The sequence below is a fragment of the Pseudophryne corroboree genome, chromosome 2, assembly GCF_028390025.1.
Source record: "Pseudophryne corroboree isolate aPseCor3 chromosome 2, aPseCor3.hap2, whole genome shotgun sequence".
In the NCBI taxonomy this organism is placed as follows: domain Eukaryota; kingdom Metazoa; phylum Chordata; class Amphibia; order Anura; family Myobatrachidae; genus Pseudophryne; species Pseudophryne corroboree.
Genome location: NC_086445.1, coordinates 786,608,646 through 786,634,333, shown reverse-complemented (window position 1 = coordinate 786,634,333; position 25,688 = coordinate 786,608,646). Strand labels below are relative to the sequence as shown.

Genomic DNA, 25,688 nt, shown 5'->3' with positions numbered 1-25,688 from the left:
TAAGGAAAATTGTGAGACCATCTCTCATGGCAGGTATTGTAGGTACTTGATAGAAAATAGATCTGTGTGACTACTTTTCTTGTTGAGAAACATATAACAGCCTGAGGAGAGAAAGGTTTAGCACTCTCGTCAGACGTGACGTTTGTGGGTATACTTTACTGTATTGAAAATAATTGATTTATCTCCTTGCAAGTGGCAGGAGACTCCATTTTGCTTTTGAGAGCCGGTTTTTGAGGTAAAATTGTGTACACTAGAGGAAGGCAAATGGGGCAAAATCAGTCCACAAAGAGGAAATCCCTCTGAGTGCACCGGCTAGCGTTGTGAGTATGGTGATGTTGCAGTGAAATTCTTGGGAAAAAATGGAATAAGAGAACACAGAATTATCTAACCTTTCCTCTTACAGGTACCTTTGATGCAAATGTTTTAAATGATTTAGGAGATAAGTTGTAATGAATGTAAATCTTATTGTTTGTGGATAGCTGATGCACTTTTATTGTCACCTCCAATACAAAACCCTCCGCCTTATGCGGCAATAAAAATACCGTCTTGAAAACAGACAGTTAAGGAAATTAGAGAAAGGGAGGAGGCATTATACCCCCACTTGCATCAGATTATCCAAAACCCACGGAGTTAAGGGACACTGGCAATAGACACTTCCCTGATCATTGCCTCTGCACCTTCCTCTATAAGCAGAGCAGAGGGTGAACGTCCGTAGAAACCCCTTAAGTTGCTGCTGCCGTTTCTTCCCTCTTTGATAACACTACACTACAGGAAACTTCAGTTCATGTTCAGTCTCCAGACTCTTCTGGTGCAGGGACACTGGACTACGTTGTAACACCTTTAGGCAGAGGTAGAGGTCAACGCATGATACCACAGACCTTAACCCCTGCAGATCCTGGTATGTTGCATCCGACCCTATACCCGGTCAGGCTTATCACAGCCCCTCCAGCTGGGGGTGTGGGGCCGGCTATTACATACTCCATGCATGTTCCCTGGGCGGCATCAGACCTTAGAGCCCTAGCAGAAACGATGCCCGACCCTAGGAAAGATCCCAGGGCAGTGTGGGATCATTTAGTTCTGACTAAAAATATTCACCAGCCCACATATAGAGATATGTTGCAATTATTACTTGCTGTGTTCAAATCCAATGATTATACGACCCTGACGCAGCAATTAAAATGGGACACTGCCGCTGCTGCTGAACTTACTGGTGATCAGCTGGCAGCTAAGTGGTTGGAACTAGAAACAGCATTTAACAAAACATTCCCTGCCACTATTGATTGAACCAAAATAATGGGAATTGCCCAGGACCAAAAGGAATCAGTTGCCGATTATACTGCCAAATTCTTCAAAATCATAAAATGTCAGTGGCATCCCCGATATACAAAGAAAACCAGATCTAGCCCCTTTATTAATCACTTCGTATGTAGAAGGATTGAAAAGACCCATACAGTCCAGACTCAAAACTCAGTCCCCTGATTGGAAAACCAAAGCCCTTGCTAATATTATTGAGTGGAGCAGACACCACAAGGCCAACTTAGTTGGAAAAGATATAAACAGACAACAGAAATTAATAAATGTACAGATCGAAACCGCTGAGCAGATGGCTCAGCCAGTTCACAAGACACTTTCCAGTGGGAGGGGGCCCGCTCCCCGGAGAGCTATAGTGTGCTACAACTGCCGAAAAAAGGGACACTTGTCATATGATTGTAAAAAACCCTCCGTGCAGGGGAGACTTAAATCATCTGACAACTACAAAAATAGGGATTTTAGACAACGTCCCGAGAGTAGAGATTGACAGGAGGCCATGGCTCCAGTGTATCCAGTATTGGCTACAGACAATCATGAATTTAATAATAAATAATAAGTCAATTTCTTGTTTAATAGACACCGGAGCCTCTGTTTCGTTAATAGCTGGTAATCAGGATTTTCCTACCTCTGACAAGACTGTCACTGCAGTAGGAATCTCAAACAGCCCCGTTGAAATGGCACTTTCAGAACCCTTGACTGTCACGCTATGTCCTCTTACAAACACGTTTTTTGTTGACAACTAGTGCCCCTGTCAGTTTGCTTAGTCGCGATCTCCTCGCAAAACTTAGATGTTATATCAGCTGCTCACCTGCTGGATTCTCTCTGCATGTTCCAGAGCAACACGCTGATGCCGTACAAGATGCCCCGTGGCAGTATAATGACAACAGGCTTATGCCTGTCTCACAGGCGCTGCCAGGCTGGCTTTCAGAAATCCCTGAGCAATTGTGGACAAAAGAGTCATTGACACCATCATCAGCACTAGGCATTCCACGTTATAACAAGTTTTTCCCTGTTTTGTCATAAAGCTATGGGACATTCTGCAGGTGTGTTAACTCAACGGCATAAAGATAAACAACGCCCGGTGGCACACTACAGTGCAGTCTTGGGCCCATCTGCCAGAGCCTTGCCGGTGTGTTTGCGAGCAGTGGCTGCTGCCGCACTCTTAGTTCACAAATCTGCAGATATTGTCCTAAATCAACCGTTGTATCTATATGTGCCTCATGCGGTAGCTACTTTACTTACTTGCAAGCAGACACATTTAACCACTTCACAGCTCACTAAGTGGGAACTGACTTTGCTAGCACCCAGTAATCTCATTATCCAGCGCTGCAATACATTGAATCCCGCCACCCTTCTGCTTGTAAGGGATGAGTCTTTCCAGACTCAGAGGGAGGAGGGGTAAGGTGGGGGCACACAAGACACACGGCCCTGGCCTCACTGATGAACCCATCCCGCATGCAGATTTAACACTGTTCGTGGATGGAAGCTGCTTACGACGAGAAGACGGCAGCCTGGGGTCTGCATATGCTGTGTGTACACAGACTGAAATGCTGGAAGCCATAGCCCTGCCAGCCCCTCACTCAACTCAAAGTGCTGAGCTTGTAGCATTGACCAGAGCTTGCAAATTAGCAAAGGGTAAAATTGTAAACATTGACACTGACTCGCGCTATGCGTTTGGTGTGGTGCAAGATTTTGTCTGTGGAAAATGAGAAATTTCCTAACATCTAATGAAGCACCTATCGCGCATGCAGACAAGGTGCAAGAACTTTTAGAAGCAGTAATGGAACCTGAACAAATTGCTGTAATAAAGTGCCAGGCCCACACTTCTGGCAAAGATGAGGTGTCTAAAGGAAATGCCAGAGTGGATCGAATAGCAAAGTCCACGGCTATGTTAAAAGAACAAGCGTATGTAATGTCTGAAATATGTATACCTGATACACAAGCATTGATTTCTATGCAATTAACCTCCAGTCCACAGGATATCTCCACCTGGGAGCGGGAAGGATGCCAGCCGGACGCTGATGGTTTGTGGCGCAACAGAGAAGGCAAGCCAGTGGCCCCCAGATCACTTTTACCTGCATTGGCTCAGATCACTCATGGTCTGACCCATGCATCTAAAACTGCAATGACTAATCTAGTCAGGACCTACTGGTACACCCCTGGATTCTCTGCATTGGCTTCTAAATTTTGTCAAGGCTGTCTAATTTGTCTCCAAAACAATCCAGGTAGAAAAGTGCCTACAATATCATCACACCTTCCCGCCACAGAGGGACCATTTCAGGTGGCACAAATGGCTGTCTAATTTGTCACCAAAACAATCCAGGTAGAAAAGTGCCTACAATATCATCACACCTTCCCGCCACAGAGGAACCATTTCAGGTGGTACAAATTGATTACATTCAGTTCCCAAAGGTAAGACAGTTGCAGTATGTTTGGACTTTAACTGTTTAGCAGGTGGGTGGAGCATTGCTTGTAGCCACAGCAACAGCTAGTATAACAGCCAAGAAGATAGTGCAGGACTTAGTCTGCAGGTATGGACTTCCCCAGGTTATCTCTTCTGACCAAGGTACGCATTTTACCGGAAGGGTATGCAGAGAAATGTGTGAAATGATGGGCATAAAACAACAATTATATGTGCCCTACCACCCCCAGTCAAGTGCAAAAAATTGAACGATTAAATCAGACTGTGAAAAATAAATTGCAAAAATGTACCAAACAAACTGGACTCTTGTGGCCTGAGGCTTTGCCTCTTGTTTTGCATTCCATCCGAACCACGCCCACGGGACCATTACATCTTTCCTCATATGAAATTCTATTTGGGAAGTTGCCTAATCTTATGATGGCCCCAGCACCAGACCTCTCTATCGCCCAAGATGTGACTGTTAAATATTTGATTAATATGAGTAGACAGATCAAGACAATTCACGATGCTGTCATTTCTCAACAACCAAGCAGTCCTGCGGCCTGCCATGACCTAATGCCTGGTGACTTTGTGATGCAGTTCTTTGTCCGAGGTGTGGGAAGGACCATTCCAGGTGCTGTTAACGACTCCGACAGCGATGAGAGTCAGCAAAAGATCCACCCGAGTACACGCATCACACTGCAAAAGAGGTCCGATCAGACCCGCCCCGGAGTGAACCCGAGGGCATCCTGCAGACCACCTCACCTGTGTTGCTCACAGGACTGTGACCACCAGAAAGGATACACTAAAGCCCCTGGTGAGTTGCCACCTAAGTCGGAAAGAAGCAAAGCTTCTCTACCCGTGAAGAAAATGAAGATACTATGGATCCTGTTCTCTGTCTTAACTCCTGTCACGCTGGAGACTCACATCACTGACTATGGACATGAGATAAAAGGAAAGAATGCTATACTTGCCATTCATAAGGCCATTGCAAGAGTTAACAATGAGACTGACTGTTGGGTGTGTACACACCCGCCAATGACTGCTGAATCAGGGATACCCTTAATAGCCATTCCTGTAACTTGGGAAGAAGCCATGAGATTTGATTGGGTACACTGGGAAGAGAATTTTTCCAGAACCAATTATAGTGCCAGAATTAGTCCTCAGAGAAGAATAAATTCACCCCCTTAGCAATAGTAGCCAGAGTGGGACAGCCTGCCATTTGTGTGGTTCATAATGATTTAGCTCAAGGAACACTAGATGATGGTGGGACAAGGTCCATGCGTATAGTCAACAGACAGAAGATGGGGGACACTGAATGTCCCAGAGGAGTCCTGGTACTGAATTGGAAGGATGGGGGAAGACATACATTTAGGGATATTTATGGCAATGTCAATAGCTCCATGTTTAGAACTTGGGAAGAAAGAGTAGACATTCATGGACAAAACCCCTATAGTACATTAGGTAACATCACTCACTCCTTTCTCTCAGCCTTACTCACAAATGTAAAGGTAGGAGGCGTTGCACTCCCTAGAGGTTTTTACTGGTTCTGTGAAAGAAAAATGCTTACTCATGGTTGGCAGTAGGGGGATCAGGTAAATGTGTCCTTGCTAAAGTAGCCCCTATGCTAAGAGTCACAAGAAAATTACATGGAGTTCCACGTAATATTGATTATAGAGAAGTATTTTACAGGGCAAGCAGAGGCATAGTGTACAAGAATAGATGAAAGCAATTCTTTTACTCACTTTTTCCTCAGGTAGGGGTAGGAATTCTGTCAGAAAGACTGGAAGCTTACACTCATATGGATAAAATAATACATGAAACCAGTCATACCATATGAGAAATGAATGAAGAATAGGCTCAAGTGCGTAAAGTAGCGCTGCAAAATAGGTTTGCATTAGACCAAGTGCTGGCCTCAGAGGGAGGAACATGTGCCTTGATAGGATAGGAGTGTTGCACTTACATTGCAGACAATTCAGATATAGTGGAAGGTCACATTAGAGAAGTGGAGAAGATGCAGGAAGGAATAAGGAAGATAGGAGGAGAAGGATGGGATCCGTTTGGATTCCTGGGTAGAGGTATATCAGCTCTGATAGCCGGATTCTTGCAGTATGTAGTAATTGGAGGATTGATATTATTACTTTTTTACCTGTGTCTGAAATGTTTGCCAATGATCATTAGTAAGGGGTGTCAGAGTAGTTCAAAATCTGCAATGGGTCCACTTCCCTCTGCTTTTCAGCCCCCTGTGTATGCTCCAATGTCCAGAGGGGTGATGCCCCCTGGTCAAAATTTTCTGCCGTTGAAGCCTGAAATACCTTCTGTTAGTACCTTTCAGATCCTTCGAGCAAGTGACATAAGTGACCAAAGGGCCATTTATGAAAAAGTGGATAGTTGTTTGTGACAAAAGGAATTTGTCAGAGGGAGGAATTGTCAGAGAAATTTGAACCCCTTATACTGGGACTGAATGCTTATAGGGTTAAAAGCTTGATGTATCAATATATTCCTAGGTGCAGAAAACGTATATTCTGAACCATGTATAAGTGTTCTGCTTTTGTCTGCACCTGCTTTTTGCTAATTGTGCTTTATGTGTATGACCTACGGATAAGGGCCACTTTCCGTCATTAGTGGGCTTAGAGTGGTGTATAGTGCTTTATTACTAACTCGTGGCCCCTAAGTGACTGCCCGGGGTCGTTCCTGGTCCATAATTATGAATAAGTATTGTATTTGGATGACAGTAATAAAGACAAACTATGTGCCCTGTCACGTAAGCCATTTCTGATGTAATGTGTACTGTATACTATATAAACTGTGATGACTGTAACGCAAATTGTCTCACTGAGCCTGCGTGCTCTGCTGACACCCATCTGGGCCTAGATGCAAAATAAACCATATATGCTTTTTCATCTGATCCTGGCGTATCTCCTCAATTGATTGCTATCACATTCTTTTGAGGCACAAACTTCTTACCCGGGTTTTCCCAGGGTTCCTGACGTATATCCAATAGGTGGTCAGAGTGAGGTAAAACTTGTTTAACCACCTTCTGACGCTTGAACCTATCTGGTTTCTTAGGAGGGACGGATGGCTCGGGATCATCCGTAATCTGTAAAATCAACTTAATAGCCTCCAAAAGATCAGGAACATCCACATGTGAACCACCCTCCCCATCAGCAGAATCTGAGTCAGAATCTGTGGGGTCAGTGTAAGTGCCATCTTCATCAGACGAGGTGTCAGTGACAGCAGTGGATTGTGAGGAGATAAGAGCTCGTTTAGAGGACCCCTTGGGCTTAGGCGAGCGAGGGTCAGACTTTTTTGTAGTCAGGGACTGGTTCAACTTCTTCAACTGAGCAGATAAATTGTCCGGCCACAGCGGATTAGCTGCAGGGACCACATACGGTTGTACCGGCATAGGGGGTCCCATAGGGGGTGTTAATTTATTAACTAGCGTATGCAGAAGCGTGGAAAAAGTAGCCCACGGGGGGTCATTATGGACCTCCGTTGCCACAGTTCCACTGGGGGGCAAGGAGCCCCCAGAACCAGAACCCACAGCTGCTATATTCTCCTCATATGGATCTGTAACTTCAGCAACACCAGCAGTGTGTTCTGCCCCAAAACCGTTACCGTCAGAAGCAGACATGATATAACTTGCAGGATCAGGTAACACAGTACAATTGGCAGTAGCACAATACCTCTTACCCAAACCCCTGCGCAGTGTAGTCAGCACAAGCAGGGACACAGGAGAGATACGGTGACTAAAATCACAGAGAAAAAATAAGAATTTACTTACCGATAATTCTATTTCTCGTAGTCCGTAGTGGATGCTGGGGACTCCGTAAGGACCATGGGGAATAGCGGCTCCGCAGGAGACTGGGCACATCTAAAGAAAGCTTTAGGACTAACTGGTGTGCACTGGCTCCTCCCCCTATGACCCTCCTCCAAGCCTCAGTTAGGAAACTGTGCCCGGACGAGCGTACACAATAAGGAAGGATTTTGAATCCCGGGTAAGACTCATACCAGCCACACCAATCACACGTGATCTGAACCCAGTTAACAGTATGATAACAGAGGAGCCTCTGAAAAGATGGCTCCCAACAATAATAACCCGATTTTTGTAACAATAACTATGTACAAGTATTGCAGACAATCCGCACTTGGGATGGGCGCCCAGCATCCACTACGGACTACGAGAAATAGAATTATCGGTAAGTAAATTCTTATTTTCTCTAACGTCCTAAGTGGATGCTGGGGACTCCGTAAGGACCATGGGGATTATACCAAAGCTCCCAAACGGGCGGGAGAGTGCGGATGACTCTGCAGCACCGAATGAGAGAACTCCAGGTCCTCCTCAGCCAGGGTATCAAATTTGTAGAATTTAGCAAACGTGTTTGCCCCTGACCAAGTAGCTGCTCGGCAAAGTTGTAAAGCCGAGACCCCTCGGGCAGCCGCCCAAGATGAGCCCACTTTCCTTGTGGAACGGGCTTTTACAGATTTTAGCTGTGGCAGGCCTGCCACAGAATGTGCAAGCTGAATTGTACTACAAATCCAACGAGCAATAGTCTGCTCAGAAGCAGGAGCACCCAGCTTGTTGGGTGCATACAGGATAAACAGCGAGTCAGATTTCCTGACTCCAGCCGTCCTGGAAACATATTTTCAGGGCCCTGACAACATCCAGCAACTTGGAGTCCTCCAAGTCCCTAGTAGCCGCAGGCACCACAATAGGTTGGTTCAGGTGAAAACGCTGGAACCACCTTAGGGAGAAACTGAGGACGAGTCCTCAATTCCGCCCTGTCCGAATGGAAAATCAGATAAGGGCTTTTACAGGATAAAGCCGCCAATCCTGACACGCGCCTGGCCCAGGCCAGGGCCAACAGCATGACCACTTTCCATGTGAGATATTTTAACTCCACAGATTTAAGTGGTTCAAACCAATGTGACTTTTGGAACCTAAACTATATTGAGATCCCAAATTGCCACTGGAGGCACAAAAGGAGGCTGTATATGCAGTACCCCTTTTACAAACGTCTAAACTTCAGGGACTGAAGCTAGTTCTTTTTTTTGGAAGAAAATTGACAGGGCCGAAAACTGAACCTTAATGGACCCCAATTTCAGGCCCATAGACACTCCTGTTTGCAGGAAATGTAGGAATCGACCCAGTTGAATTTCCTCCGTCGGGCCTTACTGGCCTCGCACTACGCAACATATTTTCGCCAATTGCGGTGATAATGTTTTTGCGGTTACATCCTTCCTGGCTTTTGTCAGGATAGGGATGACTTCATCCGGAATGCCTTTTTTCCTTCAGGATCCGGTGTTCAACCGCCATGCCGTCAAACGCAGCCGCGGTACGTCTTGGAACAGACAGGGTCCTTGCTGGAGCAAGTCCCTTCTTAGAGGTAGAGGCCACGGATCCTCCGTGAGCCTCTCTTGAAGTTCCGGTTACCAAGTCCTTTTTGGCCCATCCGGAGCCACGAATATAGTGCTTACTCCTCTCCATCTTATCAATCTCAGTACCTTGGGTATGAGAGGCAGAGGAGGGAACACATACACTGACTGGTACACCCACGGTGTTACCAGAGCGTCTACAACTATTGCCTGAGGGTCTCTTGACCTGGCGCAATACCTGTCGAGTTTTTTAATCATGTGGACGACTTCTGGGTGAAGTCCCCACTCTCCCGGGTGGAGGTCGTGCTGAGGAAGTCTGCTTCCCAGTTGTCCACTCCCGGAATGAATACTGTTGACAGTGCTATTACATGATTTTCCGCCCAGCGGAGAATCCTTGCAGCTTCTGCCATTGCCCTCCTGCTTCTTGTGCCACCCTGTCTGTTTACGTGGGTGACTGCCATGATGTTGTCCGACTGGATCAACACCGGCTGACCTTGAAGCAGAGGTCTCGCTAAGCTTAGAGCATTGTAAATGGCCCTTAGCTTCAGGATATTTATGTGAAGTGATGTATCCAGGCTTGACCCTAAGCCCTGGATATTCCTTCCCTGTGTGACTGCTCCCCAGCCTCGCAGGCTGGCATCCGTGGTCACCAGGACCCAGTCCTGAATGCCGAATCTGCGGCCCTCTAGAAGATGAGCACTCTGCAACCACCACAGGATGGATACCCTTGTCCTTGGTGACAGGGTTATCCGCTGATGCATCTGAAAATGCGACCCGGACCATTTGTCCAGTAGGTTCCACTGGAAAGTTCTTGCGTGGAATCTAACGAATGGGATTGCTTCGTAGGAAGCCACCATTTTTTCCCAGAACCCTTGTGCATTGATGCACTGAGACTTGGTTCGGTTTTAGGAGGTTCCTGATTAGCTCGGATAACCCCCTGGCTTTCTCTTCCGGGAGAAACACCTTTTTTCTGGACTGTGTCCAGGATCATCCCTAGGAAACAGAAGACAAGTCGTCGGAACCAGCTGCGATTTTGGAATATTGAGAACTCAATCGTGCTGCCGCAACACTACCTGAGATAGTGCTACACCGACCTCCAACTGTTCCCTGGATCTTACCCTTATCAGGGAATCGTCCAAGTCAGGGATAACTAAAATTTCCTTCCTTCGAAGGGATATCATTTCGTCCATTACCTTGGTAAAGACCCGGGGTGCCGTGGACCATCCCTACGGCAGCGTCTGAACTGATAGTGACAGTTCTGTACCATAACCTGAGGTACCCTTGGTGAGAAGGGTAAATTTTGACATGAAGGTAAGCATCCTTGATGTCCCGAGACATCATGTAGTCCCCTTCCTCCAGGTTCGCAATCACTGCTCTGAGTGACTCAATCTTGAATTTGAACCTCTGTATGTAAGTGTTCAAAGATTTTAGATTTTAGAATCGGTCTCACCGAGCCGTCTGGCTTCGGTACCACAATAGTGTGGGATAATACCCCGTTCCCTGTTGCAGGAGGGGTACCTTGATTATCACCTGCTGGGAATACAGCTTGTGAATGGCTTCCAAAACTGCCTCCCTGTCAGAGGGAGACGTCGGTAAAGCCGACTTTTGGAAACGGCGAGGGGGAGACGTCTCGAATTCCAATATGTACCCCTGAGATATTACCTGAAGGATCCAGGGGTCTACTTGCGAGTGAGCCCACTGCGCACTGAAATTCATTGAGAACGGGCCCCCACCGTGCCTGAGCTTGTAAAGCCCTAGCGTCATACTGAGGGCTTGGCAGAGGCGGGAAAGGGTTTCTGTTCCTGGGAACTGGCTGATCTCTGCAGCCTTTTTCCTCTCCCTCTGTCATGAGCAGAAAAGAGGAACCTTTTGTCCGCTTGCCAACAAAGGACTGCGCCTGATAATACGGCGTCTTATTTTGAGAGGCGACCTGGGGGTACAAACGTGGATTTCCCAGCTGCTGCCGTGGCCACCAGGTCTAAAAGACCGACCCCAAATGTCCCCTTTCAAAGGCAATACTTCCAAATGCCGTTTGGAATCCGCATCACCTGCCCATTTTACTGGTAGACTTGGACAACGCACTTATACTTGATGCCAGTCGGCAATTATTCCGCTGTGCATCATGCATATATAGAAATGCATCTTTTAAATGCTCTATAGGCAATAATATACTATCCTTATCTAGGATATCAATATTTCCAGTCAGGGAATCCGACCATGCCAACCCAGCACTGCACCTCCAGGCTGAGGCGATAGCTGGTCGCAGTATAACACCAGTATGTGTGTAAATACCTTTTTTTTTGGATACCCTCCTGCTTTCTATCAGCAGGATCCTTAAGGGCGGCCATCTCATGAGAGGGTAGAGCCCTTGTTCTTACAAGCGTGTGAGCGCCTTATCCCCCCTAGGGGGTGTTTCCCAACGCATCCTAACCTCTGGCGGGAAAGGGTATGCAGCCAATACTTTTTAAGAAATTATTAATTGTTATCGGGGGGAAACCCACGCATCATCACACACCTCATTTTATTTCTCAGATTCAGGAAAACTACAGGTAATTTTTCCCTCACCGAACATAATACCCCTTTTTTGGTGGTACTCGTATTATCAGAAATGTATAAAAACATTTTCCATTGTCTCAATCATGTAACGTGTGGCCCTACTGGAAATCACGGTTGTCTCTTCACCGTCGACACAGGAGTCAGTATCCGTGTCGGCGTCTGTATCTGCCATCTGAGGTAACGGCCGCTTAGAGCCCCTGACGGCCTATGAGACGTCTGGACAGGCACAAGCTGAGTAGCCGGCTGTCTCATGTCAACCTTTATATAGAGCTGACACTGTCACGTAATTTTCAACAGTACATCCACTCAGGTGTCGACCCCCTAGGGGGTGACATCACTGTTACAGACACTCTGCTCCGTCTCCACATCATTTTTCTCCTCATACATGTCGACACCAACGTACCGACACACAGCACACACACAGGGAATGCTCTGATAGAGGACAGGACCCCACTAGCCCTTTGGGGAGACAGAGGGAGAGTATGCCAGCACACACCAGAGCGCTATATATATACAGGGATAACCTTATATAAGTGTTTTTCCCCTTATAGCTGCTGTATGTTTTAATACTGCGCCTAATTAGTGCCCCCCTGTCTTTTTTTAACCCTTTGTCTGCAGGGAAGAGCCAGGGAGCTTCCCTCCAACTGAGCTGTGAGGGAAAATGGCGCCAGTGTGCTGAGGAGATAGGCTCCGCCCCCTTTTCGGCGGCCTTATCTCCCGGTTTTTTGTATATTCTGGCAGGGGTTAAATGCATCCATATAGCCCAGGAGCTATATGTGATGCATTTTTTGCCATGTAAGGTATTTCTGTCATGTTTTATTGCGTCTCAGGGCGCCCCCCCCCAGCGCCCTGCACCCTCAGTGACCGGAGTATGAAGTGTGCTGAGAGCAATGGCGCACAGCTGCAGTGCTGTGCGCTACCTTATTGAAGACAGGAACGTCTTCTGCCGCCGATTTTTCCGGACCTCTTCGCTCTTCTGGCTCTGTAAGGGGGCCGGCGGCGCGGCTCCGGGACCCATCCAGGCTGGACCTGTGATCGTCCCTCTGGAGCTAATGTCCAGTAGCCAAGAAGCCCAATCCACTCTGCACGCAGGTGAGTTCGCTTCTTCTCCCCTTAGTCCCTCGATGCAGTGAGCCTGTTGCCAGCAGGTCTCACTGAAAATAACAAACCTAACTAAAACTTTCACTAAGAAGCTCAGGAGAGCCCCTAGTGTGCACCCTTCTCGTCGGGCACAGAAATCTAACTGAGGCTTGGAGGAGGGTCATAGGGGGAGGAGCCAGTGCACACCAGTTAGTCCTAAAGCTTTCTTTAGATGTGCCCAGTCTCCTGCGGAGCCGCTATTCCCCATGGTCCTTACGGAGTCCCCAGCATCCACTTAGGACGTTAGAGAAATACGTATTAGAGTATATCTTGTGAATATCCTATATTATTATAAGACCTGACGCACCAAGCCCCCTCAGGTTATAGAATATAGGGATAGTAAGTTGAGTGAGAGACACGAAATGGAAACCACTCAGCAAGCTAATGCACACACATATAGTCACAGTTATATAATGCAGAGGTTATTACTAACAATAATACTGAACTGGACCAGCTGATATAACTATGTAGTCAATAGATAGAACACTGCACAGTAAGAACTGGATGTATATCACAGGGTAATTGTACTAGAAAACCCTGACTAAATGCACTCTTTCTTAACTAACACTGTCTAATAGGCAGGTAGAATACTTAAGTGTCATGTAAAGTCACAGCGCTGACAACCAGGCGGCTTTACACAGGAGGATTTGCCCATGCAGTCCCAGGAACAGTGTAGCTGAGAGAAATGGCGCCCAGACACTGACAGGGAGTGAGGAAAAGACAGATATGCAGCTCCAGGGCGGGAACATTTGCGGAAAATGGCGCCCTGGGGCTGGGGGAGGGGCTCCAGGACTAAGCCTTATCCCTCTGCTGGCAAAACTACCAGGTACTGTGGGCTACTATTAAAATGGCTTTAAGAGAAAACCTGACCTGCACCCATGCCCTGGTGATCTAGTGGGATCGCCTGTACTGCCACAGTGTCCACCGCTAGCGCGCGCGGCCCTCCTCCCACTGACCGCGCTGGATCGCGATAAAGTACGGGTCCCGCATGCGGGACCCACTCACCACCTCCCAAAGCGCGGCCACGCGATCCCGGAGAGCCCCCATTGTGTGTGCCTGACCATGTAAGAAAACCGGAGCCTCCTGCTGTAGTTACCCGGCAACCAGGGCTCGGGAGTGTACAGCGCCGCTGGGGAGAGATGGAGCTGCAGCAGTGAATGTCAAAAGACATATACACACTGCTGCTGCCCTTGAAGTCTTCAATTTTCTTCTAAAAAGCTCTTCTCAGGGCTGCCCAGCGCAGCCACTCTGTTATGTGCCTGCTATCTGCGGCACCAACTACAAAACTGAGCTCCTGTGCAGAGAGGCGGGGTTATAGAGGAGGCGGCGCTATGCATTCTGGGAACAGTCAAAGCTTTTCAACCTGTTGGTGCCTCGGATCAAGATCCTACTCTACACCCCTATGTCTTTCCTTGTGGAGCCCAGTGTACCCCGCAGCAGAAAAAGCTTTGTCTACCGTGGGGATTGACTCCCACTTTTCCCTGTCCCCAAATGGAAACGGATATGCCACTGGAATTCTTTTGGGGACCTGTATCTTCTTGTCAGGATTTTCCCAAGCCTTTTCAAAAAGCGCATTCAGTTCATGAGAGGGAGGAAACGTTACCTCAGGTTTCTTTCCTTTATACATACAGACCCTTTTATCAGGGACAGTAGGGTCCTCCGTGATATGTAACACGTATTTTACCACAATCATGTACTGAATGCTGTTAGCCAGTTTTGGATTTAATCTGGCATCACTATAGTCGACACTGGAATCAAAGTCTGTGTCGGTATCTGTATCAGCTATCTGGGTAAATGCACGTTTCTGTGACCCCAAAGGGGTCTGAGCTTGTGACAAAGCATCCTCCATGGATTTTCTCCATGTCTGGTTCTTAGACTCAGATTTATCTAATTTCTTAGACAACCGAGTCACATTTGCATTCAAAACACTCAACATATTTACCCAATCGTCCGTCGGCAGTGCCGACACGGTCACTCTCACAGTCTTTTCTGTCCCCATTCCAGCCTCCTCCTGGGAAGAGCACTCAGCCTCAGACATGTCGAAACACACACACGTACCGACACCCACAACCACACTGGGGCTATGGGAGACAGACCCACAACAAAGCCTGTTAGAGAGACACAGAGGGAGTTCTGCCAGCTCACAACCCAGCGCCTATCCCGGTACTGAAGCGAGTAAAAAGACTGCCCAGACCTGTTAACGCGTTATATATATATCAAACAGCACCAAATCACTTGTGCCCCCCCCCCCCCCCCATTTTGCACCCTGTTACTTGCACAGCAGTGTGGAGGTCAGGGCCAGCGTCTCTGCAGCTTTCTGTGAAGAGAAAATGGCGCCGGTCAGAGCTGTGTGGGCTAAGCCCCGCCCACTACATGGCGCGCTTAAGTCCCGCTTAAATTTATATTTATACTGGCGGCGGTCCCTTAACTAGTGCCTAGGCACTGTTTTAACGTATGCCAGTGCTGTTTGAAGACTTCCTGCTGCCCAGGGCGCCCCCCCCTGCACCCTGCAGTGCCGTGTAATGTGTGGGAGCATGGCGCGCAGCGCGCCCGCTGCGCGGTACCTCAAACGCGTCTTCTGCCGTCACTGAAGTCTTCTGATCTTCTCATACTCACCCGGCTTCTGTCTTCTGGCTCTGTGAGGGGGGTGACGGCGCGGCTCCGAGGACAAGCAGCTAGGCGGACCAAGTGATCGAACCCTCTGGAGCTAATGTTGTCCAGTAGCCTAAGAAGCAGAGCCTTTGAACTCAGAGAAGTAGGTCTGCTTCTCTCCCCTCAATCCCACGATGCAGGGAGCCTGTTGCCAGCAGGTCTCCCTGAAAATAATAAACCTAACAAAAGTCTTTTTCCGAGAAACTCAGGAGAGCTCCTCAGTGTGTGACCAGTCTCTCTGGGCACAGAATCTAACTGGAGTCTGGAGGAGGGGCATAGAGGGAGGAGCCAGTTCACACCCATTTAAAGTCTTAAAGTGCCCATGTCTCCTGCGGATCCCGTCTATACCCCATGGTTCTTGAAGCATCCCCAGCATCCTCTAGTACGTATGAGAAATAAAGGATACCCAACGAAATACTGATAGGACAGTGACATAAGTACACAGGGATTTTCACCCTAAGTGTCTTTTTCACTGCATAACTTCCCTTGTAATGCAAATATTTGACCTTTATTGTGTTGAAATCAGCATTAAATTTCCTTTCATTTGATATATGAATCATTGCTCTGCATGAAGTGTAACAGTTTTTATAAGCATTCGAAGTTGAAAAACATTCAAATTTCAAAAAAAGTGTCCGCAATTTTGGCCACCACTGTATCTGCGGGATACATCCGCTTAAGTGCAACCTACCTCTATGTCTGTCTGTTTTTACCCAGTTTTGTTCTACTACTGTTGTTCCAATTGTAAAGCGCAACGGAATATGCTGCACTATATAAGAAACTGTTAATAAATAATAAATAAATAACTCTGAATCAGGTCCATAAACCCTTAAAAAACACTCTACAGAAATGAAGCTATCTTTTAGTTATTACTGAACCCTGCAATGCAGTTGTTTAGAAACATATGATGATGAAACCTGAAGGTTACTCTGATGGCCGATGGAAGCGTCTATTTACACAAGTGACCACTTGCGGCATTTACATATTTGTGCACGGCCACTGCGTACAAAGGCGCTGCGGCTGTGCAATACGGAGCAACATTGAATCGCCCCTATATAGTACGGGCCTGATTCTGACTTGGGAATAAAGTAAGAAAGAGCCAGTACTGTAACTGTGTACCTGGACAAACCATATTGCAATGCAAGGGGAGCAAATACATACATTATTTTTGCATGCAGGGTAAATACTGGCTGTTTCTGCATGTGGCCCACAAATGCTGGACAGCTTTATTTTTACACTGCAATGTAGATCTGCATTTGGTCGCACCCCTCTCACATCTAAATCTCTCTGCACATGTTGCACCTGCCTGCCTGCACTGCAGCATGGTTTTCCTCAGGTACACAGTTACTTGCTCTTTTTTGCTTTGTCCCCTACAGTATATTATTTAGAGTCATGAACAAAGCCACATAAACAATAATGAGGCACCAACACAATAACACCAGCTGAAAAAGAATTACTGTTTGTGGGGCTTTTTGTAGCTTCTCTTGAACAATAACTAGCCATAGGAAGACTTTCAGGAAATGTTAAAATAAGCATTTCTATTTTGTATAACAATAATATTTACCTTCAATGGTACACTGTGAATCTTCACTGAATCATACAGGGATACCTGCCCTGCACACATAGGCCCATATATCGTCTCTGTATAATTAGGACTCATTGGCGTGCTGTTACTGTGGCACCCACTGTCAACAGAGTCTGCTTGCCAGCTCCTATTGCACACAGTAGACACAAATTAATATTTTAAGCAATACACTGTTACTGTAGACAAATGAAAATACATCATGTACTTATACACATAAAAGAGGAACACTGCATCGCCAGGCACCATAGCACAATTTAGGGGAGTAATGCGTCAGCAATGCTGGACTATCCTTCCACGGCACACGTGCAGTGTAGTCCTATTTCAGTGTCTTTAATCATACTCTTTATAATAATGATGGTGTTTATCAACAGTACAGGCATCTAAATGAAATGTTGCACTTTAGTTGGGCACCTTATTCTTTGAACACGACAACAAGGGCTAAAAAGGGACATAAGTCCTGGAGTGTCCCTGTACTGACAGCACTGCCAATGAGCCAGATGTACCTCTCTGAGGCTGCCTCCACTTGGTCCTCTTTACGTTCCATCTCTAGAATCTCTTCCTCCGTGTATTCCAGCTTCACCCTTTCTTCCTCCAGTTCACGCTCAACTGCTTCTAGCTGAGCTGTTGTCCGAGCTAATAAAACTGACACAGCGTCCTAAATGAAAATGTAAGTGATCATTAGACATCAAAAGCAATTCCAGACAATAAGATATTCTTGAAAAAGTAAAACTGGGTAAAGCACTTATCCTTTTTAAAATATATCTGCACTTATCACCGATTTTTCTTGTTCTAATAAAAGTTTCAGTTCAGTGGATTTACCATGCTTTGTTTTTTTGAGATGTGCCTGGCTAGAGTCTCAGGGCCTAATTCAGTATGGATGGCAGTTGCAAAGCTCTGCAAATGTAATCCATGGCGATGCAAATGCAGTCGGAAGTGCATACCACCTCCTTCCTGCATTTGAGATGTGATCGCATGTCGGACCGATGGTCGTGATGTTCATCTGCGACAGCAGGCTGAGTAAGCCTGAACAAGACTGAGCTTACTCAGGCTTGCCGTCGCAGTGCGTCTTGCGAGGACAAGATAACTGCACCTGGGAGACAGTTCTTGTCTTTGCCACTCTCAAAAAATGGGGGCGTTCCTCCCGCCCCTACCTCCGAACCCTTCTGCCTGTCAATCAGGCAGAGGCATTTCAGCGATGCGATCGCAGGCCCCACTCTGCACGTTTCCCGACTTGGAAGTTTTATGTGTGGATCAGACTCTATACAAAAGTTCATAAATACTCCTATATTGGGACCATGTATGTGCTACTTGTCTGTCTAGGATAAGAAGTTAAAATGAGCTGTGTCCTGCAGAGAGTTTTAGTAACCACAGTCAGGTGTTTGGTGAACCCTAACAGTGCATTTTTTTGGTGTCTCCTCACAGAGGTCCTGATTCTGAGGTGGAAGTAAAGCAAGAGATAGTAAGTAACTGTGCTCCTGGACATACCATGTTGTAATGCAAGGGGTGCAAATATTTTTTTATTGCATCCAGGGTAAATACTGGCTGCTTTTGCATGTGGCCCACAAAAACTGTAGTTTTATTGTTACACTGCAATTTAGATTTGAGTTTGGACACTCCCCTCCCAATATGGTTTTGCCCAGGTGCAGTTACTTGTTCTTTTTTGCTTTACACCCACCTCAGAATCAGGCCCAGTATCACAAGTTAAATAATTAGTTCCACCTGTGGATGGCATGAATCAAAAGCAAAGATGAAGTCAAACCTCCAATAATGCAGTTTTTGTAGGTTTGGCCGGATTCCCCATATGCACCAACCTCTGGAAAACTATACTTTCCAAAACTTGGACCCAATAGGCATTGCTATCTATAGACGGTGTTGCCTATGGGCTTCTCTTCACAATGTTCCTTGAGAACGATCCAATCAGATCCCTACCAGAGTCCCTCACAGTTTGAGCATGCTCTTGGGTCTTGGGAAGTCTTTATATATATTGGCAGAGGTCTATTTTGCGATTTCTGCTGCAATTGTATAAGCATAAGGCATTACTAACTACCACTATGCTTGCAATCAGTGGCGGGATGCATTGCATGCATCCTGCCCAGTATGTCAGTCAGTAATGGATACACCTGTGCTCCACCACTGCGTACGGAAAACAAGCACTGTTAGTGTTACTCAATGACTGGAGTTGGGAAACACTGTTGTAAGGGATGAGTATGAGTATAGGCATAATATGTGAAACCTCCTGCTTTTGGATACTGTCAAATGTGAATCAATCTGAAAATACAGGTGTGCAGAAAAATATATGATTGATGTTGGGCTACATTATATACAGGTTATATATGCGCGGCACATTGCCCGCTCTTCATGTGATGCAACATCACAGAGAATTGAATCGGCTCGTCTGTTTGTCATGAAACTTGGGCCCTTCTGGCCTTGATTGTAAGGGAAATCAACATTACAGAAGGCGCTCTATATTCTTCTGGCCAGTACAATGGAAACTTCATTCAGATTTCAAAGCAGATCACAGTTTAGCACTTACTGTTTTTGCTCGGTTGTTCATTTTAGATATCTGTGTGCACTTTCCACTGCAAGTGTTGTCATCGTTAGTCCTCTGGGCTTCAGCACTGCTGTAAATTTGGATAGGATACCACCGAAGATGCATCTCTTTTGCACCTTCATAGTCAGCCAAGCTGATCTGAGCAATCCCCTGTGAGGACAAAGAAACTGTGTTTAGATCCTTAGGTAAAGTACATGATGTACTGAGGAAGAGCCTCATTAGACATGTGCCCTGTGAGTCTTTATCAACTTGCATAGAGCATTTCTGTTAACTAGGAAAATGCAAACCAATACCGCGTGTCCTAGAAACACTTGCTATGGGAAGAAGTATATTTGTGTATTACTCGCAAATATACCCATGGCTTAAGCCAAGTCATTGATCACTTACCAATGGGTGGCAGAATACAAACTTACATATCTCTCTTAATGCCATGCTGCCTACTTTGGCACTGAGTATGAAGTTTAAATTCAATCCCCTTACATGAATAAACTTGTCCATGTGTCCCAATGCATTTCCCCTTTATTCTGCTTTTTGCTCAGAAGCATAACTGCACAGAGAGAACTAAGGCACAAAGGGTCTGATTCAAGTCCTGATGCTACTTGAAAGCATGTTACAAAGTACTGATGGCCGGTACTTTGCACATGCGCAGTACGGGTCCTACGTCGTTTAATGCACTACAGCTGCAGGAGTCAAGTGATTGACAGTCTGCAGCCATTTGTGGGTGGCAGATGTGGTGACGGCCTCCATTTCAGAAAACAGGGGCGTGTTGTCGTTTTGGGGAAGTGTCTTCCGACGGAGATTTCTTGGCCTCTTGGTAGGAGCTGCGATGGCCGCTTTGCCCCCATGGGTCACGCAGCCGGCTGATAGGGTTGCAGGAGATCCGAAGATGCATTCTTGAACACAGCACTGGATCACAAATGCAAGCAGGTGGCATCTACTCATATCAGAGGTCTCCTGCTGCACTACCATACTAGCGCTATCGCTGCTGCTTCCAAGTAAGCAGCAGCCATGCTCACTCCAACCACATCTGCATCAAGGTCTGAGCAAAGTACTACTTGCATTTTTTTTAGTTCACTCTCTATTATAGTACAATTTCATCACTTATTTCCAGGTGCTAGATAAAGATATGAATTGCCTCAGGAAAACTAATTTACTCCAAATGTCATATGTGTGTTTGTAATATGCATTAATGCTGCCGTCGCACCATGCCAATCACATTTATCGCCTAGGTTATGGCACCTCAAACCTTAGGACCTAATTCAGACCTGAAAAGCAACAACATTTTTCTCTAATGGGCAAAACCATGTGCAGTGCAGGTGGGGCAGATATAACATGTGCAGAGAGTTAGATTTGGGTGGGGCCAACGGCCTCTTCCTGTCAATGAACTTGCGAACACCTGTGCGATCGGATTTTTCGCACCATCCTGTCGCTGACCAGCGATGCCCTTTGTTGTCCAACGCGCGTGCGCAGTGCAGGGTATACGCATGCGCAGTTAGGACCTGACCTGAGCGAAAACGCACAACAGCGATCAAATATGTATCAGGCTCTAAGTTTGTGTCACTGTGCAAAGAAAGGAATATCTCCCAGCTCACACTATCTTCCTTATGCAGCACATATTGTTAGTTTTATCCTGGTGTTAGGACTTTTACCCATAGATTTATTCTATGGCAGAAAAATGTAAAATCTAATAAGAAGCAATAAACTCATTGAAATTTAAAGGGCATACCCCAATACATTTCAGATGCTTTGATTGACAGATCAATATGGGGTGTTCCAAATTACAGATGTGTCCACATACACCTATCCTCAAATCGTACCATATAGCCCCGTTTACGGTACCAGGGACTTTGCAGCCATGCCAAAACACTAACACTAGTTCACTATGGGCCTGATACAGAGGTGGATGTAGTGGCACAGTTGAGCGATTGTTTTTTGTACAGCACGTGTCACAGTCGCACTGCGCACGTGCGGCGATTGATTAGTGATGGCAGACGTAGTGAGGATTTTATTGCAACGTGAGTGAGAGGTAGTGACTGTTTGTAGAGGGTAAAGGGGGATTGCTTAAAAAATGCAGACGTGTCGCTACTGTTTCTGAGCCTGCGACTGCAAATCCAGCATGATGGACGTTCTGCTCTATGGGCCTAATTCAGACTTGATCGTAGCAGCAAATTTCTTAGCATATGGGCAAAGCCATGTGCACTGCATGGGGCAGATATAACATGCAGAGAGAGTTAGATATGGGTGTGGTGTGTTCAAACTGAAATCTAAATTGCAGTGTAAAAATAAAGCAGCCAGTATTTACCCTGCACAGAAACAAAATAACCCACCCAAATCTTACTCTCTCTACACATGTTATATCTGCCTCCCCTGCAGTGCACATGGTTTTGCCCATCTGCTAACAAGTTTGCTGCTACGATCAAGTCTGAATTAGGCCCCATGTTGCGACCAATCAGATCAGAGAAGCTGTCAGTTTGTGTCTCTGAGCACAAGACAGCGGCTGTGGCTTTAGTATATTTTTGTAGTTCCGCTGCATAAGCGGTCGCAGTACAGACAGCATTTGTGTCCACCTCTGAATCAGCCACTATATGTGAGTTTAAATGTAAAATTGATGACAAAGTAGCACAATGGAGGAAAAGTAGCACAATCTAGGATCAAAAGTTATTTATCAAAGAGATAAAAAGACTGGGCGCTTTAATGTGCTGTTTCTCTAAAGCTGCTGCTAAATATTTGGGGGAGTCACACCCAGATTAATACACAAAAGAAAAAAACAGGTAGCAGCGCTAATACACAATTACTTAGATAGAAGGATTGAGTAATAATTAATAATATTTAATAGACCATAAAATCGCTTAACTGACATAAGCATCCACATATATAAAACAAAAAATAACACTAAAAACTAAAAAGGGTCACATTAATAACTGCCTTTTCTGTGTGATCCGTTCCTGTTTAGTATAGACCGGGTAGCAGATAGGTGATTTAGTGGCACAGGGCCGACAGCGCAGTCCACAAGTAAACAGTTATTTACCACATTTGTCCGCTGGAGGTATAGTCCCTTGAAATTGACTCATAAGAAAGTCCACGCTCATTTAGTGTAGAGGATTCGTGATAATTCTGTTGATGGTGTTCACCACAGCTGTTCTGCTAAAACAAAGTCCAGTCCTGGTCCGGGCACACTGGGCAGTAGATTCCAAAGAATAGTGACCCTAATAGCTTCTTTTCTGACGCGTTTCGCTGCAGGTCCTGCAGCTTTATCAAAGGTGGTTTGTAAAGTGAGATATCTGGGTATTTATACCCTTCATAATGGTCAGATAATCAACAGCTGTTTTACTCAATCCTTCTAATCCTTCTAAATCTCCAAAAAAACACTTAGAATGTACATTCTAAATAGAATCCTAGGACAGACTCATTATATATAAAGTATTAATATATAAAATATAGCATTATACGATGTTTAATCCTTTAAAAATCATACACAATTCAACTACTTCCGGGTTATCGGGAATAATAGAGCTCCATACTTGTGACCCTCATCGTCATCAAAACAAGGTAATTCATGCACCTATTTTTTTTTTTTTTTAAATTGTTTATTTTAATTTTCAGGGTATAAACTTTACATGTTACAAACATTACTGCAGCCTCCCCCCTTTCTTAGGGTGGGCTGTTCTGTCTAATATTACATTACCGATAACAGAAATATAACCTTATAATAAGGAACATGTGGTTCCCACAATGCAAAGATACAGCAAAGAGTTATGTCTCGGGGTGTACAGAGACTATTCAAATGGGTGGGGACCGACACACAGGTTCGTAATTATGACTGTAGGAGGGTAGAGACTAGAGAGATAGAACCTGAGAGGCGAGAAAAAGAGACAGGGGAGATGGGGAGGGAATAGAGTAGGAGGAGAGGTGACAGGGTTAGGGAAATGCCGCTGGTACGCCCCCGTTTTGCGCTGGTACGTGCATGGCGCTATCACTAAATGGAAAGTGCTACTCGGGGAACACGGAAAGGACATGTTGGGGAAATCCTCTGAGCTACTTGTCAGGCTAGGAGAGTACAGGGATCATAATAGTAGGGCCGTCGAGCTCCTGGGGGGTCGAGCTCCGTGTGCGGGAGCCTGTGAGTCAAACCAAAGTTCCCATATTTGAAGAAACTGAAAAGATCTGTTATGGAGGTATGCAGTGATTTTTTCCATGCTTGCGAAGTACCATACTTTGTTGATGATCTGTTGTATAGGGGGGGACTCCCTCTTTTTCCAATTTAGGGCAATTGCGCATCTAGCCGCGTTCAAGATCTGTGTCAGTAATTTACCGGAGTTCGGAGGTGCATTGGCAGTGGGGAGGCCTAGCAGGAAGGACCAAGGATCTTTGTATATCCGGGTCTGGAGCACTGTACTTAACAGGTGGGCGACTGAATCCCAGAATAGCTCGATTTTAGGGCACGTCCACCATATATGGAGGAAAGAGCCGTGTCCGCCGCATCCTCTCCAGCACAATGGCTGAGAGGAGGGAAACATTTTGTGTAGTCTGGAAGGGACTAGATACCACCGATATAAGATTTTATATGCGTTTTCCTTAACTAGGGTTGAAATCGAGGATTTTGCGGCAGCCGCAAAGACATCTGACCAATCATAGTCATCTGGTATCGGGCCAAGGTCCTGTTCCCACTTGAGTATAAAAGCCGGGGTCGTCTCCTTATCCCCTACCTGGAGGAGGGAATACAGTTGGGAGATGATTCCACGCGCGAGCGGTTTGTAATAACAATAGGACTCCAGGGTGGAGAGAGGTTGGAATGGGGATGTGCTTGTTAAGGACGAGACAAAGTGTCTCACCTGGAGATAGGTAAAAGGATTCGCATCCGGGAAGTCATATTTTGACGCGATTTCCGGTAAGGGTGTACAAGTCCCCTCGGACAATACATCTAGAACAAAGCGGATGTTATGTGTCGACCATGAGTGCGAGCGGGTCATGGAATGGCCTGGGACGAACGAAGGGTTGCCCCATAATGGAGTAAGCGCCGAAGGGGCTGACAGCATGTGGAAATGGCGTGTACAATAGTCCCAGATCTGACAAGTGAATTCCAGAACCGGGTGGAGTTGCAAATGGGGGGGTCTAGATTTAGGAGGGGATAAGAGTAGAGACGATAGAGGAGTGTGGCTAAGTGTCCTCTCTAACTGGAGCCAACGTATGGACTGTGTAGGGGCGAACCATGCAACCGCTTGGCTGAGATGGGTAGCCAGATAGTAAAGACGGATATCTGGGAATCCTCTCCCCCCTTCTTGTACTGGTCTGCGGAGGGTAGAGAACCCTATCCTAGGAGTTTTATTTCTCCACACAAAACGTAGTAACCACGTATGAATTTGTGCCAGTACCGAGTCCGGTACTTTCACTGGTAACGTTTGAAATAGATAGAGGAGGCGGGGGACAATATTCATTTTCAGAGCTATGATACGGCCTAACCAAGATATGATTAATGATTGCCATTTATGGAGATCGGCCTTAAGATTTTTAAGCAAAGGCGAGAAATTTTCCTTAAACAAGTCTCCGTATCGGCTCGTAATATAGACCCCCAGATATCGAATTTTAGAGGTGCACCAGGTGAATTTGAAGTTGTTTTGCATGTTGGCTATTTGGGGAGGGGAGATGTGGAAGGGGAGAGCTTCCGTCTTGGACCAGTTGACTTTGTAGCCCGATATCTTTCCGTATTCAGATAGGAGAGTAAAAAGGTTCGGCAGAGAGGTGTGAGGTGAGGAAAGTGATAGGAGGACGTCGTCTGCGAACAAGGAGATCTTGTAAACAGAGTCCCCTACTCCTATCCCCCCGATATCGGGCGAGGCTCGGATTCGGGCAGCTAATGGTTCTATCACTAAGGCAAAGATCAGGGGTGAGAGTGGGCAGCCCTGTCTGGTACCGTTGGAGATGTCCAAAGGGTCAGATTGTACTCCGTTTATAGATACCCTAGCGGAAGGGGTCGAATATAAGGCTTGTATCCCTGTAAGGAATTCCCCCTGAAAGCCCAGATGTGCAAGAGTTTCAAACATAAAGGGCCATCCTATTCTGTCAAATGCTTTCTCCGCGTCCAGAGAAAGCAAGAGAGCAGGAGTGTGTGTAAGGTTGAT

The 25,688-nt window shown here is 46.1% G+C and overlaps 1 protein-coding gene across 3 annotated transcripts in view; it reads right to left on the bottom strand.

The window, feature by feature from the left end:
* The window catches only part of WWC3 (WWC family member 3), a 617,369-nt gene that overhangs the window by 28,449 nt on the left and 563,232 nt on the right, over positions 1 to 25,688 (bottom strand). For all 3 annotated transcript variants that reach the window (XM_063955530.1, XM_063955532.1, XM_063955536.1), the window contains 3 exons: positions 19,552 to 19,719; positions 17,522 to 17,673; positions 16,998 to 17,145 (listed from right to left, as the gene is read on the bottom strand). In XM_063955530.1, the coding sequence (XP_063811600.1) occupies positions 16,998 to 17,145; positions 17,522 to 17,673; positions 19,552 to 19,719 (468 nt within the window). The remainder of the gene's footprint in view (positions 1 to 16,997; positions 17,146 to 17,521; positions 17,674 to 19,551; positions 19,720 to 25,688) is intronic.